This window comes from Rhinolophus sinicus, linkage group LG14, assembly GCF_036562045.2.
Source record: "Rhinolophus sinicus isolate RSC01 linkage group LG14, ASM3656204v1, whole genome shotgun sequence".
Classification (NCBI taxonomy): Eukaryota; Metazoa; Chordata; class Mammalia; order Chiroptera; family Rhinolophidae; genus Rhinolophus; species Rhinolophus sinicus.
In genome coordinates, this window is record NC_133763.1 from 12,032,268 (window position 1) to 12,049,656 (window position 17,389).

General features: G+C 38.1%; 1 protein-coding gene across 1 annotated transcript in view; it reads right to left on the reverse strand.

Annotated features, from left to right (window-relative positions):
* Nucleotides 1-5,182, reverse strand: part of LG14H8orf34 (linkage group 14 C8orf34 homolog) — a 307,880-nt gene extending 302,698 nt beyond the window's left edge. Inside the window, 3 exon segments of the mRNA XM_074318665.1 lie at nt 4,618-4,685; nt 4,688-4,885; nt 4,888-5,182. Coding sequence (XP_074174766.1) covers nt 4,618-4,685; nt 4,688-4,885; nt 4,888-4,930 — 309 coding nt within the window. The 5' untranslated portion in view covers nt 4,931-5,182.
* Nucleotides 5,183-17,389: the final 12,207 nt, after the last annotated feature.

Sequence of the window (17,389 nt, forward strand, 5' to 3'; positions counted from 1 at the left end):
TCTATTTTTATTAATTGGCATTCTACTGCAAGGTAAAGCTTTCTCTTCTTGCTATAAATTGAGTACATTCATGTTTTCCATTATATCCCATTGCAAAAAACAAAAATTGTTCTCTTTTATACAATAACATAATCTGTTATCATTCTTTATTTTGATTCTTAAATAGTCTCAAACTTAGTTAATAAGAGTCTCTTCAAGCTGGCTTCTATGCTTTGGGTTTTGTTTTGTTTTTTAACATGTTCGTATTATTTTTCGACCACTGTCTTACTTTCTGGCATAACATTTACCAGGTTCCTCTTGTACTTCCCCAGCCACGAAGCTGGAATAACCATTTCTCCAGTGATATCCGGTTGTACTTAATGGAGAATGGTATTTACAACCCAAATATGGTTGCTAAGTGTGCTCATTGTTACTGGGGGGTTGCTACTCCCAGGCCCTTGCAGTGAGTCACAATAAAGAAATAAATGCATACATTTATATACATTTTAATGCACGTAAATCTATACTTATTTCTATTAGCATCTATATCTATTATTGAAAGTCATGAGATCACATCAATACCTCTGATTTCAATCTAACACCATAAGGTTCATTCCACCTTTTTTCTTTTTTATATCTCTGACTGCCATCGCCATCAGTGAGAGAGAGCTGGCTTGCATTATTTTCAATATATTCACTCATTTTCTCAACACCTGCCTCCCTCATATGTAACAAATCTCCGGACCCTGCCAGGCCACTGCCTGATACTCTCCAGGCTAAATGGAGTTCAGGGTTACAGATGTGACTGGAAAGTATGGGACAAAGTACGTGACCAAAAGGAAGTTGTGGAGCAGCAAGTGTATGAACGATGTAGGCTTATGGGTGACCATGAGCTTGATATGAGTCCACCTCATAACATACGCCAAATCAGTTAACGTAAATTCAGACCATGTGAGTAGGGCTCCCTTGAGCTAAACAAAGAAGGTGATAAAGCAGTCCCGTTCTTTTGGGGGTGGGTCAGATCACCTTCGAAGAAATGTAGTGAATTTGTTGGCCTCATCTTCAGTACAAGAGATTTAAAACTTCTATAGAGATTTTATGAAGACCCCCCATTATTCTGCTTTTTAATAGTTTAGGATTTCACACTCTTATGAGGTGTGATCAGGGCTGAAAAAAGATATATGACTGCCCTGGGCATCCTTCTAACCAAAAATTTCCAAATAATTTTCCTATTTATGTAATGGGAATAGGAGAAACTGAAAATTGTATCGTTCTCTATGTTGAAAATAAGGAATTTACTGTGATGTTCCACATCATAAAAACCTCTTGGGGTATAAGTTAAACTGCTGCTTACAATACAGACACAAGAGATCACGTGATCCCAATAAGCAGCTATGTGCTGGTTAATTATTCAGTTTTAGAATTTCTGACTGCCAATTTCTTTGACTGTTAAGTGACTGGCCTTAGGGTTTGAGATAAGTCTTGTGTTTCCACCATGCATCTTGCCCACATGTGTTGCAAAAATACTCTACTTTGGTGGCAGCCAAACCTTGTCACGTCTTGTCAGTTAAGTAAGGAGTTATGTGCAATAATCTATAGTAAATAGGATTATATTTCTAACTTATTGCAGTGATACCCTACATTCCTTATAGATTGACGCCCAGGTGGTCACTGGCCCTGAATAAGCCAATCATAATACTAAAAGTATTACATTTGGCAAAAACACTAGAGTTTGCAGAATGTAAGTCATTAATACTATTTTCACATTACATCTTCATATATTTCATTAAAATATCATTACCCAAGACTCTAATGCAATGATTTCTAGGTTTGGTTCTATAATGCCTCAAAACATCTTAAATCATATTTAAAAGTAGCATACATTTATACTTCTAAATTACCTGGAAACAAGATCCATTCAATTGAAAGTACTTTTTGAAACACCATATTGTGTGCAGCACTTTATAAGCTTCTCAAATGGTAAAATGTTAGGAATAAACAAGTAAACTAAGTAGAAAATAAATTAAGGAATTAAGCTAAGTAAAGAAAATGTACAAGTGAAAAAACAGGATATAAGTGTTCTCAGTACCAGTATATGTTACCTTTGTTATTATTTTAAATAGTATTCATGTGCTCTCTTTAAAGTGTTTCACTCCAATAAGTTTTCTCAAAACATTCCTAACTTACAAAATCTGTAAAGGGGACATAATGTCATGCCTTGTATATTTTCAAAACTAAAGTAAACCTATGTCACCAACTCCAGTGCCTCAGCAAAAAAAAAAAAAAAAAAAAAAAAAAAAGTCACAACAAAGCGCATATAGTAAAACTTGAAGACACCTAACTATTTCAATGTGTGAAGAATAAAAGATTTTTATCTTATGTCACTGTTTCTTACAATGTGGTCCAGACATTAAATATGTAATAATCATTTGTGCTGCTTTTTACTAAATTCAGATTCCTTGGCTCCTTCTCTATTCTCCGGAAGCAGTTCTTTGAGAACCAATGACCAAAGTCCTGGAGCTTTGAGTAGAATGTTAGATCAACAATATTCATTTTGTACTAGTTCCATTGGTTTTCTAGGATGAGGAAAGGTAGGCTAGTGAGATTTTCCAATTCTGTAAAGTATGTGTAATTCTCTCAAAACCAAGCTCCATCAAGATCAAAATTATTGTAGAAGGACCTCCTTTTAGTAGAAGATAACTTGTCCATTTTCATCCCTTCAATTATTTAAAGTGCACACCAATCCTTAAAAATTAACTCATCAGTGCAATTCAAGCTAATGGAGATATATAAAATATGTCACCAGAAAAATGAATAAAATACAAAGCATTTAATTTTGTTGTTGTTTGATGAAGTCTAAGGATTTTACGAAACAATTTGCAGTCACTTGAAATTCATCAGTGCAGAACTAGCTGGTGCACGTTTAAAAAAAAGAGAGAACTCGATAACTATCAAGTTGGATTTATTTCCTAATTATGTAGAAAGTTTACATATACTCCAAACTCCGTTATCACTTGGAGAGACTCTTTGGAATTTCAAACTAAGTTAACAAATAAGAACAGCATCTATTAAAAACAATTCACTTATTCTCCCTGGTAAAATATACTTTAAGTATTTTATATATTTAGTATAAATATTTATACTAAAATATACTTAGAAATACTCTACATGTATTCATTTATTTTATCTTTCTTTCGATGCAATTAATATACTGTGCCCCAAAGAGTTATTATGCGTCTACTTTTTTAAAAATATGCATATGGCATTATGTACAGTCTCTAATCATTTGCCAAAGGCAAAGAACAGAATTCTGGTAGCTCCAGCGGTCCTACTTTGCTTTTGGATATGGACTTCTTTGCTAACCCTTTTGGCAGAAACGGGAATCAAGACACACAGTGTAGGACGTTTATGCCTATACAACAGTGAGTTTCAGCAGAAACAATGGTCCTGTCTTTTAAAGACAGTACAACGTTAACTTAATCTTAGGCAGAAAAACTTAAGAGATCATGCAAATCTTGGTCACTTCAAACCTGTCCACCCCAGAGAAAAGACCTACCAGATCTCACCCCCTGTCCTCTTTTCTCTTGTGTTGGAGCATTAATTCGCTACCTCTGCAGTTGTCACTCTCTTCTTTTTGGTCCTAGAGAAGCTGCTCTAATTCTCTGCTATTTTTTAGCCCTGCTGCGTTTCAACCTCACTCAGACACTAGCGACATGTAACCCCCCACTCTCACCCCCAAGAATGGCTACAACTGCTTTTGGAGGGGAGAACTAGCAAGGGTATCTTGACCCTCCCACGTCCTCTCGCCACCCACTGGTGCCCAGCTGGACAACTGGACCCGGAGAAGGGACTGTGGGCGTCCTTCCTTTCTGTCCCGGGCATCTGCCCAGCGCCTGCAAACCCCCGGGACGTTGGGCAGGTGCCTGGTTTCTGACTCCCATTCTCATTCTCTGCTGGGCTCCCGCTCTTCCTTCCTCCTATAGTATTTCTGTCATCACTTCTTTGATGGCGAGAGAACACAGCGCAGAGCTGCGTCTCCTTCCCATAAATACGTGTGTGCTTTCCCCGAACCTTTCTCCGCCTCCCCACGCAGGTACAGTCTGCAATTCGAAGGACTTTTTTTTTCATCCAGAGACCAATGTCAGCGTCTCAGTTTGACACTTTCATTCAACAGGCCCACCCCTACTGAAGCCCACTCCTTAACAGTTCCTGTTTCTCCCAATTAACCGTGTCCCTGCCAAATGCTAAGCACCTCTTCCGCCTTTTCGGGTTCTACTACTGCCCACATTAAAAAAAAAAAAAATCCAATAAAACAGTGTGAATTCCAGGAAAAGTGTGAGTGTATGCACGGTCTGTCTCAGTCTGTCAGGGTCTGCGCCTGCAGCTGCAAGGTGCTGCACAGTCGGAGGACTCAAACTTCCCCTGCCAGGCTGAGGCTGGGCCCTGCCAGCTCACCTGTCCGTGCCCAGGTAACCTGGGAAGTGCCGACAGGCTGCGTTCCAGGACACCTAGCCGTGACAGAGCAATGCCAGTGAACTAGGGCCACAGGGGCGCCCCTCCCACTCGTTTGTTCTCTATCCCGGCTTCCCTCCTGGCGTCTGCTTTTGTCTGGGCACCCCTTCCTCCACAGTGCCTTACCTCAAACAGGGGACCGATCTTGTTCTTCTCCAGGTAAGCCTGGATCCGGGATTGCTGATACGACGCCATGGAGACACAGCAGGTGCCGTGGAGAGTGCAAGCAGAACGCGCCTCTGCTGGGGGTCCACCCTCCTCCCTAAACTGGTGCCAGGACAGGAGCTCGTGAGCCTCGGCTCCCCCAGCGCGGCGGCCTCGGCCCCGGCCACTGGCGTGGGCTGCAGCCTGGGAGCTGCGAGCGCGTGGGGCGCTGAGAGCCGGAAGCCTGGCACCGGGCTGCCAACTCAGACAACTCAGAGGCGCGGGGGGAACTCATTCATCGCTCTCTCCTGCTCGCGCCCGCCCCCACCGCTCTCCGCAGAGGTGTCTTTCTCCTCTGGGCGGCAGCAGCAGGGATCAGGGCGAGGGAGGGGAGCCTGGCGCTGCCGCTCCGCCCAGAGCGCCACCCGGGGGCGCCCACTGCCGGACAGGGACGGCGGGGCTAGAACTGTCCGCGAGTGTGCGTCTGCGTGTGTGTCCAGGCGCAGAATGCGTGTGCCTCTCGCCCAGGCTACAGCAACAAAACCCGGGCTTCTCCCGAGCCTGGACTTGACCCGCCCGCCGCTCCCTAGCGACAGCGCCGCTCAAAAAGCCAATGGTGAAGGGGCTTCTTTCACAGTGCACATAAATCTGGTGTTTGTTGGCTACGCCTTGGCAGCTGCAAATGCTTTTCGCAAGGGGGTCATCCCCACAGCCGGTTTTGAGCCTCTCCACGCCACCTCCTGCTCTGCCTACACTGGCTCAGGGTCCGCGAAGGGCAGAGTTGTGAAAAGGTGCGTGGGTCTGAGGGTTTGCCACAAAAAATGAAGTTGCAGTCTGTTATTAAACCTGGGTTGGCTTGCAGCAAGCCCACAGGAGACCGTAGGTTGAGAACCCAGTTGAAAACTCCCAAAGTGCAGACACACCCAAAGGTTGGGAGCAACTCTTCAGCTTTTGACAGGAAGAAGAGAGAAACGCAAGCCAGCCCTCCCTTAATCCACATATAATTATGTGAATATATAAATACATAGCTGCATTTCAGATGCTAGCCTATTCCACTTAATGTTTATCCAGATACTTCATGAACTCCTCAAATGTAGCCCAGACCTTTCTTATTACGCAGGGATTTTTCAAGAAGATCTACAAACACAGAGGTTTCTTCACAGAGCTCTGTTTGTTGTGAAAAAAACACACAAAAAAAAAAAAACACTGAGATCCCCAGTGATGGTTTCCCTGGCTCCTAACCATGATGTGCCACCAAAATAAAAAATTTGTATTAGTAAATGTGAAGGTTTATAATAAGGGGGATAATTGTCCTTAAAGCTGACTGCAACAGTATAGATCTCTTTTTCTCCAGTGTGTCCTGGGTTTCTGTAATTCATAATTTCTCTATTGGTATCAGTGTTTTTTCGTTTGTGTTTTAAATGATATATGTATGTAGCAACATGCAATAGTTAAGAATGGGATATCCCAGAAGGCATTGTTAATGCCACTTAATAATTCAGATAAGAAATCTGCCAGAATATCTATGAGCTTCACCATCACTGATAATCTGAAAGAGACGATTTGCAGTAGAAAGAGGCCCAAGTTATTACTTAGACAATCAGATTCTGTGATCTGCCCAGGGAAAGTTAAAATGAATAGCAGTGAGGTGCCCAGGGTTGTCACGTGTTTTCCACTGTGGCTCAAAGATGTACTTATATATTTTTAAATATGTTCAGAAGAAACTAAACATAACAGAATGACTATAAACAATTTTATTTGCTATGAGGAATGGTGTACAGCCATCGATGACCCCGCTAAAAAGCCAAGTATTTCTGATAAAGAGAATCAGAGTGGTGCCTTTCTGAAATCAAGTGTTCGCCTCCTCTAAGAGACACGAAAAATATGCTTCTTTAAATCAGATAATTAACATACTCATTAAGTCTTGACCATGCTCAGAGCTCTGCACCTAAGGCCTTGAGTAGAAGATAAAGCTTTGCTGGCAAAATACTTATGCATTAAAGAGAGAATCTTGAAGATATATACACTTGTGTATGGAAAAACACTAAACATCCCAAAATTTCAATTTTAAAATTCAATAAAAATTTCAGAAGTCCTTCAAGGCTTACCGCAAATACTAACTTCTCCACAAAGCATTTCTAGGTTCTTTCCCCTTGTCCCCAACCTTGACTTCATTACAATGAATATTTATGGCACAGCCTCTCTATGGCAGACATTACTTGAGGACTGAGGATTCAAAGGTGAAAGGCCTTGTCTTTGGTCTCAGGTGTTCAGTCTTGTTGAGGCAATTGGCATAGACACAAATATGATATTAGAATGCATTATGCTAATACCTATGTATAAAACATTATGTGTACATGCTGATGATGGAAAATTCCCTGCGTCGGGATCATCAAGGAATGCTCCATAAAGGAGATGGTGTTTGAGTAATGTGTTGAATGAAGAGTAAAATTTTTTAGTTTTTCAGGTAGGATCGGTCAAGTGAGGATGGGGATAATGATTCTTCAGGGTTTGGCATTAAAAATAAAATAGCATGTGCAAAGGCACAGATGCATACAACAGACTGGTGGTTGGAGAAACAAAGTATATATATATATATACAGAGAGAGAGAAGAAGATTAGCATTTGAGGTTGAAAATGTAATCAGAGTTTAGCTCATCAAAGGTTTTAAATGCCTTGTTAAGAAGCATAGACTTGCATCTTCCAGGCGATGAGAAGTGACTAAAGAACGTTGAGCAGAGGAATGTTACACAGAGTCAGGTAAAAGTTTTTGGATGATCGCTTTGGTTACAACATGCATAATAGATTGAAGGAGAATGATATGGGAATAGCAAAACCAATTATAGAATCCATAAACAAATCACAAGGGCCAGCCTTAGGACCGGGGATGTAGACAGAGAAGATGGGATATATTCAAGAAATCTTTAGAGACTCATTTGTTTATTAACTAGATGTAGGATGAAGTTGAAAGAGGGATTCAATGATGACCCTCTGATTTCTGCAGTTAAACTAAGAGATGATAAATTATTGGGCCAAGTCACCCAATGAATAACTGATAAGGCCAGGTTTTGATTCAGATTTTTCCAACTCCAAAGCTGAAACTATTTTAATTCTCTACCCTGTGTCCTGAAAATTAGTCAAGAATTTATTTGCAGATATCGTAGTCCCTTAGAGGGAAGGACTATGTGTCATGAACTGGCACACATAGTAGGCACTCAATAAATAGCAGTTGAATGAATTAATTTTTAGTAGATCAATTCAATACAATTATGTTCTTTCAGGCTAAATTTTGCCTCTGACACATGGAAATTATGTTCTGTTTTGTTCTATTTAATTAATTACATGCATATCTGGTTCCCTCTTTTAAATTGCATCTCTAAAATCATGAACTATATCTAAATAATTCTTTTATAATTTACGACCTGTAACATAGTATATTTTCATACAGTATGGTCTTGGTAAACGTATCTTTAATATCCATTTGCTGTGCATATTAAGAATTTGTTTCATGTAGTCCCTTTAAGATAACCTGAAAAGTAAGATTAAATTTAACAATTTTCTTCTGCACACGTACCATGGTACCTTTATGATCCTTTCCCCCCTTTTTTGGCTTACGTTCAGCATGAAGAGATCATTTTTGGTGTTTTGACCTCCTCGTGTTATATAGGATTGCCGGTCAGTATAATTTACAAATATGTAGAATCCCATTTATAGAATATACTAAAACCCTTATCTCACTTCATTTGTAACAGACACCTGGCACAGCTCCTTAAACAAATGATTTTTGATGAGAGACAAGAGAACAAGGGTGAAGCCCAGTTGACCTAATTAGGAAGTGTTAGCCATATAATCACTTGAAATTAATTAAATACTGAAGTCAAAGACCAGAGAAGTTCTATACAGGTTCTTTGAATTTAGGCTACTAGCCGTGTTTCCCTGAAAATAAGACCTAACTGGACAATCAACTCTAATGTGTCTTTTGGAGCAAAAATTAATATAAGACCTGGTCTTATTTTAATATATATGAGACTGGGTATAATATTAATGTAATACTGGCTCTTATATTCATTTTTGTTCCGAAAGATGCATTAGAGCTGATGGTCTGGCCAGATCTTATTTTTGGGGAAACAGGGTCATAGTGGTTCAAGTCTAGGTGAAAGGAAGGGACACAGTATTTGGAAACCAATCAAGTACAATCAGGGAGAACATTGACCTTGGAGTTGTAGCCTAGGCTAGAACCCAGGCTTTGCCACTAGAGCTGTGATCTTCAGCAAGTTGCTTTACCTCTCTGTCCTTAGTATCCTCATCTGTCAAGTGAAGACAAATAGCACTTCATTCATCAGTTTATGATGAGGTTATATGAGATAATGCAGGAAGCACTCAGTACAGGACCCAGCACACAGTAAAGATTCAATAAAGGGTAGTGCTAATGTAGTTACTGTTGTCGTCATATCATAATCACCATCACCACCATCACTATCAATTCCCTGAGACGGAGATAAACTCAAATGATGCTTCCAGTTTGTGAAATCCTGCCACCCAGTCTTCTCAAGTGATATTTCCGTCTCTCTAATTTCCACATTTAAATATTAAGGTTTAATATTTGATTTTTAATATGTGGAATGTTGCTAAGCAGTCATCATCTAAAAGACTTTATGTCAATAACTTTTCATAACATGTTTATTTGCATTACATCATGAATCCCTTAAAGGAAATCTACAGATAACCAAACTGAGCAGATACCTTTGATGTTACCAATATGTCGTTAATCCTGACATGCTTTTTGCTTATAACTTCCAAAATGATACTGTCTTGCTTTTTCATCTGAATAAATGGGAGGAAAAATAACTTCAACCATAAAAATGTTCCAGAATACTGTAACATGATACTGGACTTATTGAAAGGAAGGAGAAAATAAGAAGAACTAAGCAAACAAAAGATGACGTGGTAAGGAAAAACAGTGCTACTTGGTGTGCACCCTGGGGAACCAGGCATTCTGCCTAGGACAGGATGTGCTGTTTTCCAGTCTAGCTATCAAGGAAGAAGTAACGTGGGACCTACTTCTCAAGCATTCACTTCTGTAAATGCCAGCTCATGCTCAGTCATAATGCAGCATATCACAACAAGCCCAGCACTATAGGTTAAAGGTACATTTTAGAAGAATTAGTGGAACCACCATTGCCTAGAGATAAGTTAAGTAAAAAAAAAAGAAAGAAAGAATGACAGCTCTCTGCAACAACACTCTGGATACCATAGTCAGCAAATTCTCTGCTTCCAAAATCAATGTTGGTCCACTCCCAATGGATAAATCCCATCCTCCAACCCTCAGATGGTTTTGGTCCTGAGAGACAGACAATTTTGTGATGTCTAAGCAGATGCTCAGCTTTCACACACGTCCCAGAATCACACTGACATATGTCTGCCACAAAAGATTTATGATGAGGTCATGAGTAACAGCAGCTAAACTTGCTAGCATGTCCTGGGAAGATTAGGAAACCAGAAATTGAATGAATGAATGAATGAATGAATGAATGAATGAAATGAACCATCAAACAAGTGAATACATGGTAGAATACATAAATTACAAAAAGAATGAATAAAATGCTGGTAATTCATTAGGTAACTGTGAGGCATATAAAATAACCAGTTTCTCTATCATTTGTGTTTAAATCCCCTTTTTATATGCACAATATTCTAATGAATTTAGTTCAGTAGAATTTTCTTCTAAGTGTTTATATATTTAAATATAGCGTTTCAATATGATACCATGTTTCCCCGAAAATAAGACCTAGCCAAACAATCAGCTGTAATGAGTCTTTTGGAGCAAAAATTAATATAAAACCCGATATTATTATATTATATTATATTATATTATATTATATTATATTATACCCAGTCTTATAATAAAATAAGACTGGGTTTTATATTAATTTTTGCTCCAAAAGACCCATTAGAGCTGATTGTCCGGCTAGGTCTTATTTTCAGGGAAACACAGTAACAGCATTAATTTGCCTTTATGTGTTTCTTGAGTTTATCTTCTTCAATTCGCCACTTTTCTTTCTCTTACTTTTTTTCCCTTTCTTTCTTTTTTTAAATTAAATTTACTGGGGTGACAATGGTTAGTAAAATTACATAGGTTTCAAATGTACAATTCTATAATACATCGTCTATATATCACCTTGTGTGCTCACCACCCAGAGTCAGTTCTCCTTCCATCACCATATATTTGACCCCCATTACCCTCTTCTACCATCTTGGGTTGTTTTTGTTTTTTGTTTGTTTGTTTGTTTTTTAAGGAGCCTTATTTATCTTGCAGCCTGGGCCTGAAACATGAGTACACAATTGTCAGTGGTCAGGGAAAACCAACTGACTAGAATTGATGACAAATGTTTTCTGCTACATCTCTTTTGTAAAATGTATTTTAAGAACCATTGGTCTGTAAATGCTTGCCCTTGTCATATCCCTAAGCATATTTTCATATCGAATCATTACCACTGAGCCCAAGATTTCCAATATGCAAAAATTGTTTTTCCTTTGTCTCAGCATAAACTGACTCATAACCTCTGTTTTGCCAAAAACATTATCAAAAGAAAAACATTTTTGTCCCTTTTTCATTTTATTGTCTTTAATAAAATGGTATTATATCAAAATCTTGTCTTAGAGCAATGCCAGTAAAAATATTTCAGAATTTAAGGAGGGAGCACGGAAATAGGGTCAATCTTCTACATTTCACTGATACTTAATTTCAAAATAGTCTCTCTGAAATGAAAAATTAAAGTTAGGGAGTAACAACAGTCAAGAAGCTTCTAAAAACTGCTGCATCTATGGTGAAAAAAAAGGGGGGGGGACTAACACACTGTCATGTTATCATACGAAATGTGCAAAAGTGAATTTTTTTAGTATGTGTCCTATCTGCTTCCCAGAATAAATGGTCTCTGTGTTTGTTCAGTATTTGAGCTTCTATCTATGCGTTTAAGTGTCCTTTGGCATTTTTATCTCCCTTTCAGTATAACTTTCTCAAAGGTAGTTTAAATGGCTTTGGGGTCAAACCTCTCTCTGGCCCACATACTCCAATGTCCCTTTGTCGTCATCATCCCAGGGCCAGGTTCCAGGCAACTGAGGACCACTCCTTTAGCTCAGCACCCAAGGAAAGTATGTAAACTCACCAGACCTAAACTGTTCACTCTGCCTGCCTGAACTTTCCTGAGAAAACCACAGTGAAGCTCACAGCCCCAGCTTTCCCCTTGCTCCTTCCTGCTCTCTGCCACCCTGAGGTGGCCCCAGATGGCCCTGCGTGGGGTGCAGTGCCTCCTGTCTCTGGGACCTGTAGTGTAATAAACTGTTTTCCTCTCTGTGTCCGTTCCTGCGGCCACACCTCACTGATCATCTCAGAAAAGAACACTGAACAGACCTCCGTGGGTTTGAACCCTGGTACGTAGCAGTACATACCAACTGTGTAAATTTTGACAGTTGCCTCTAAGCCTCATCTCCCTCACACACACAATTAAAAAAATACTGATAGATCTGTATTGTAGTGTCATGAGGTATACATGTGAGTGTGCCAAGCACAGGCCTGCCAAGGAGTAAGTATGCAGTAAATATTAACTGTATCATTGTGGTTGATTATACTGGATGATATTTCCACAAGAAGCCATGTTTCCTCCTCTTCCTTTCCCCATTTTAAAGGTGAGGGGAAAAAAAGAAAAAAGCTGACTGACTTTCTCATTTATCGTATCTCTTAGTCTAAAATAGCTCCTATTTCACCATTATGCAACTGAAAAGAAATTGGAGATTTAAATGATATATTTTTATTGGTTAGTATTTAATATTTTAACGGCTTCAAATGTAAATATTTAAAAAAAAAAAAAAAGGGAATGAATACAGAGAAACAAAAACCCTAACTTCATTATTGATAGTTTACTTTATTTAAAGTTTTATTTGATGAATGAATACGTAAATATTCATTTCCAAACTCAAGATCAAGGAAAACTAACATATCATAAGCTGCCCAGGTCTAGTTTAAAACAATATAATCTATTTTCTTCTCAGAGGAAGTTAGTAAATTATCTAATACCTGATACTGGTGAATTTGATTTTTCACATGCATGAATTATACAAAAACAACTAACAGAAGTTTCAGGGCTTTTTTTAAATGAAGTTTTTCCTCCAACGAAAACTTTTGAGACCTAATTACATTAAAGCACTCATAGCTGTGTGGTAAGCCTATATAAGTTGATCCTTATTCTAAAAAGAATAAGCTTTATATCTTTACAAAGAAGTTCCACAATCTTTCATGGTATAAATTCCTAAGACCATATTTCCAGCCCAGACCAGTCTTCTATACTCTTTTTTGGTTCCTGGAAAAGGCACGGGAACCCCAGTTTGCTTTTCTTTCTTTCATATGGCTAATAGTCACCATTTAGTCTTTCTCCCTTTTAGCTGTCAGACTGTCAGGCAGAGTTTGCTTTCCTCCAATTCACTCCTTCCTTACAACTTCTAAGGAAAAAAGACACTAGCTCTTTTATTATACTCCTTTACCACTAATCATAAGAAAGAAATCAGAGGGAAACACAGGCTAAAAGAAAATAACATCTTGCCAAAATATTGTATCAGAGGTTCTAGCCAGCACAGTTAGGCAAGAAAATGAGATAAAATTATCTTCACTAGAAAGGAAGAAGTAAAACTCTATCTGCAGATGCTATGATGTAATATATACAAAATCCTAAGGAATCCACTTTAAAAAACCCAAAAACTGTTGGAACAAATACATGAGTTTATTAGCAAGGCTGCAGGTTAGACAATTGATATACAAAAAAAACTCTATTGTATTTCCATACATTTTCAATGAACAACCCAAAAAGGAAATGAACACACAATTATATTTGTAATGGCATCAAAAAGGAAAAACACACAAAACACTTAGAAATATATTTAACAAAAGAAGTATAAAACTTATATTCTGGTAACTATGAAATATTTTTGAAAGAAATTAAAGAAGACCTAAATAAAATGAAAGATATGCTGTGTTCACATATTAGAGAATTTAATATTAAGATGGCAAACTCCCCAAATTGATGTACAGATTCAACACAATTCCCACTGGCTTCAGAATTCCAACTGGCTTCTTTGGAAAAATTGGCAAGCTGATCCTAAAATCCATATGAAAATGCAAGAAATTCAGAAGAACCAAAACAATCTTGAAAAAGCAGAGCAAAGTTGGAAGGCTCACACTTCCTGATTTTAAAACTTACTACGAAGCTCGGCAGTAATCAAAACAGTGTGGTATCAGCATAAGGACAGAAACATAGAGCCCAGAAATAAAGCCTCACATTTATGGTGATCTGATTTTAGACAGGAGTGTCAAGATAATTCAATATGGAAAGACTAGTTATTTGCATCCAATGGTGTTGAGATAACTGGTAATCCACATGCAAAAGAATGATATTGGACTCCTTCATATATATATATATATATATATATATATATATATATATATACATATATATATACATATATATATGTAAATTAACTCAAAATATATCAAAGACTTACAGGTAAGATCTAAACCTATAAAAATTTATAAGAAAACTAGGTGTGTACATTGATGACATTCATTAAGTAATTTTTATTTTTTTAGATATTGCACCAAAAGCACAAACAAGGAAAAACTAGATAAACTGGACATCATCAAGAACACTTTTTTGATGCAAAGGACACCATTAAGAAAGTTAAAAGATAATCCACAGGACAGGAGAAAATATTTTCAAATCATATATCTAATAAGGGACTCATATCTAGAATATATAAAGAACTCTTCCAACTCAATAATAAAAGTGACAAATAGCCCAATTAAAAATGGGCAAAGGGGCTGAACAGGCATTTCTTCAAAGAAGATATAGAAATAACTACTAAGCACATGAAGAAATGCCTAACATCATTACCCATTAGGGAAATACAGATCAAAACCATGAGATGCCACTTACACCCACTAGGATGGCTAGCCTGTAATAAAAGAGATAGGTAATAAGTGTTGACAAAGCTGTGTAAAACTTGGAACCCTCATACACTGCTGGTACGTATGTAACATGGTGCAGCCCATTTGAAAAAGCTGGGCAGCTCTTCATAGGATTAAATATCAAGTTATCACATTACCATGCAATTCCGCTCCGAGGTATATACTCAAGAAAAATGAAAACACGTGACCACACAAAAACTTATACACGAATATTCAGAGCAGCAATATTCATAAAAGCCAAAAAGCGGAAATGATCCAAATACCCAAATATCCGTTAACTGATGACAAACTAAATAACATACCAGTCAGGGGGATCACTTCTTCAATTATATACATGTCTAACCATTATGTTGTTCACTTGAAATTAATATAAAATAATACTGAATGTCAACTGTAATTGAAAAATTAAAAAAGGGGAAGAAGGTGATGGAGAGTATAATTTCCAGGTATAAAACAAGTAACTCATGGGAATGTAATGTACAGCATAGGGAATACAGTCAATAGTATTGTAGTAGCGTGGTACAGTGTCAGATGGATGCTGGACTTACGATGATCACTTCTTTAGGTACATATATGTTGAATAACTATGGCGTACCCCTGAAACTAATATAATATTGTTTGTTAGCTATATTTTAATAAAAATCTTTAAAAATGAAAGGCTAAATAACATGTGGCATACCCGTTGAATTAGATTTGGTAATACAAAGCAATAGTCCAGCTAAGTGAAAGAAACCACAAAGTATCACATATTGTATGCTTCCACTGATACGATACCTGCATATCCAGAATAAGCAAATCTGTAGAGCAGAAAGTAAATTACTGGTTTCTCAGAGCTGGTGGGAGAATAGGAGGCAGGGGGTGAGGGAAAGGGAGACGGATGGGTGAAGTTTCCAGGCAGAAATAGGTGGGAGATGAACTGCTAATGGATTTGAGGTTTCTTTTAGGGGTGAAAATGTTCTAAACATTATTGTACTGATGGTCGCACAACTCTGTGAATATACGAAAAGCCATTCAATTGTACAGTTGAAAGAGGTGGTATATTGTTTGGTATATAAAGTCCATCTCAATAAAGATGCTATTTTTACAAAACTGTTCAATTTTGTTGGTTCCAAGTTCCTCTTAGACTCCTGTTGTTTTTTGTTTATACTGCTTAAATTTTGTTTATCCTGTTTAAATTGTTTATACAGAGACAAATATTGTTATACAACACACAGAGAGATATAAACAGATTCTAAAAACGAGTCTTTATTTGGTGAGCAGCATAATGGGATAAAAATGCAAGTTTGAAAGCAAGAGAGAGTTAAATGATTTTGCATAAGTTTGAGACTGTGCATTTGTGTAGATTCAGGAAATGAGAGGCACTTGGTAAGACCAGAAAAGAGGCAAAGATGCCGTGTGAAAGAAAGAAGAGTTACAGCTATAATGGGCTGATTAGAATTTGGGTGAAATCAGTGACAATATGAGAATATTTCCTACTCAGGAAATATTCGGTAAAAACACCATTCCATCTTTCTTGCTATGCTGTGGAACCTGTTTTGAGGACCTGTCTGCAGGGTACATGCTGGGCCAAAGGGAAGAACTATGTTTGCAATGCTGGTGTAGCTTTCATTTTTGAAAGAAATTGTTAGGAGTCCTTTGGGTTTCTTTCTTTCTTGAGGTTAAGAATTACAATTTTTTAAAACCTTTTTCTGATGCTCTACATTTCAGCGCTTAGGTTTAACGCTGCAAATACTCTGCCACTTGTCTTTATCACAAAAGTGAAGCTGATGAGAACTATCCCTGATAATACATGTCTACAGTACACTGATTTTCACTACTCGGCATATTCCATCATACAAATATAGCAAAATTCATTTATCCATTCTTCCGTTCCAAGATTCTACTAAGGCAAAAAACATTGCAATAAAATTCTTGTCCCTGCCCGATTTTCCCCATGGCCTGGATTGTCAACAGGGTATAAACCTAGCAAAGGAATTGCTTGGTCAAAGAATGCACGGATTCAGATTCATGAGACATTGTCACATTGCTCCCCAAAGTGGTGATATACATTTGTAAGCCTTCCCACAACTTGTGAGAGTTCCCTTTGCCTGAATCCTCACTCATACTGAAGGGTTAGTGCATAAAAGGTGTGGGCATCCGTCCCAATTTTTGCTCTCCCTACACTGGTATTAAATTCAAGCCCCAGTATTGTTAAAAGTGATAAATAACCCGGCAGGCACAAGTGTCAACTCTGCACTTCTCTGTCCTAGTTTTCAAGTTTCTTTTTCATTTCTGTCCCAAGGTGATTTTCCTGCCTTTCTTAGCAGTTCAGCCATGCCTTTGTAAGGCTGTTAGTTATAATTTATTGATCGATTCTTGATGTTTGTAGCTGGAGGGTTTTCAAGTTATCTGTACTTCCAGACTAAATGCCTGACAACTTAGTCAGCACCCGAGCAATCTTTAAACAGTCCCAGATGTTGGACACCATAAAGACAATAAGGGAAGTCAAATTAGCAACTACCATCAGCTATTAAACTCTCTTTGCACCATAAGACAGCATAGCATAACAATTAATAGTTGGGACTCTGCAGCTTACCTGGTTGGAATCCCAGCTCTCTCTCTTACTAGCTGTGTGACCTTGGGCAATTTACTGCATCTCTCTGAGCCACAGTTTTTTCATCTCTAAGACAAGGGTGTAAATGATAGAATCTACCCTGCAGGTTTGGTATAAGGAGCTAATTATTATTCACAAAAATGCTT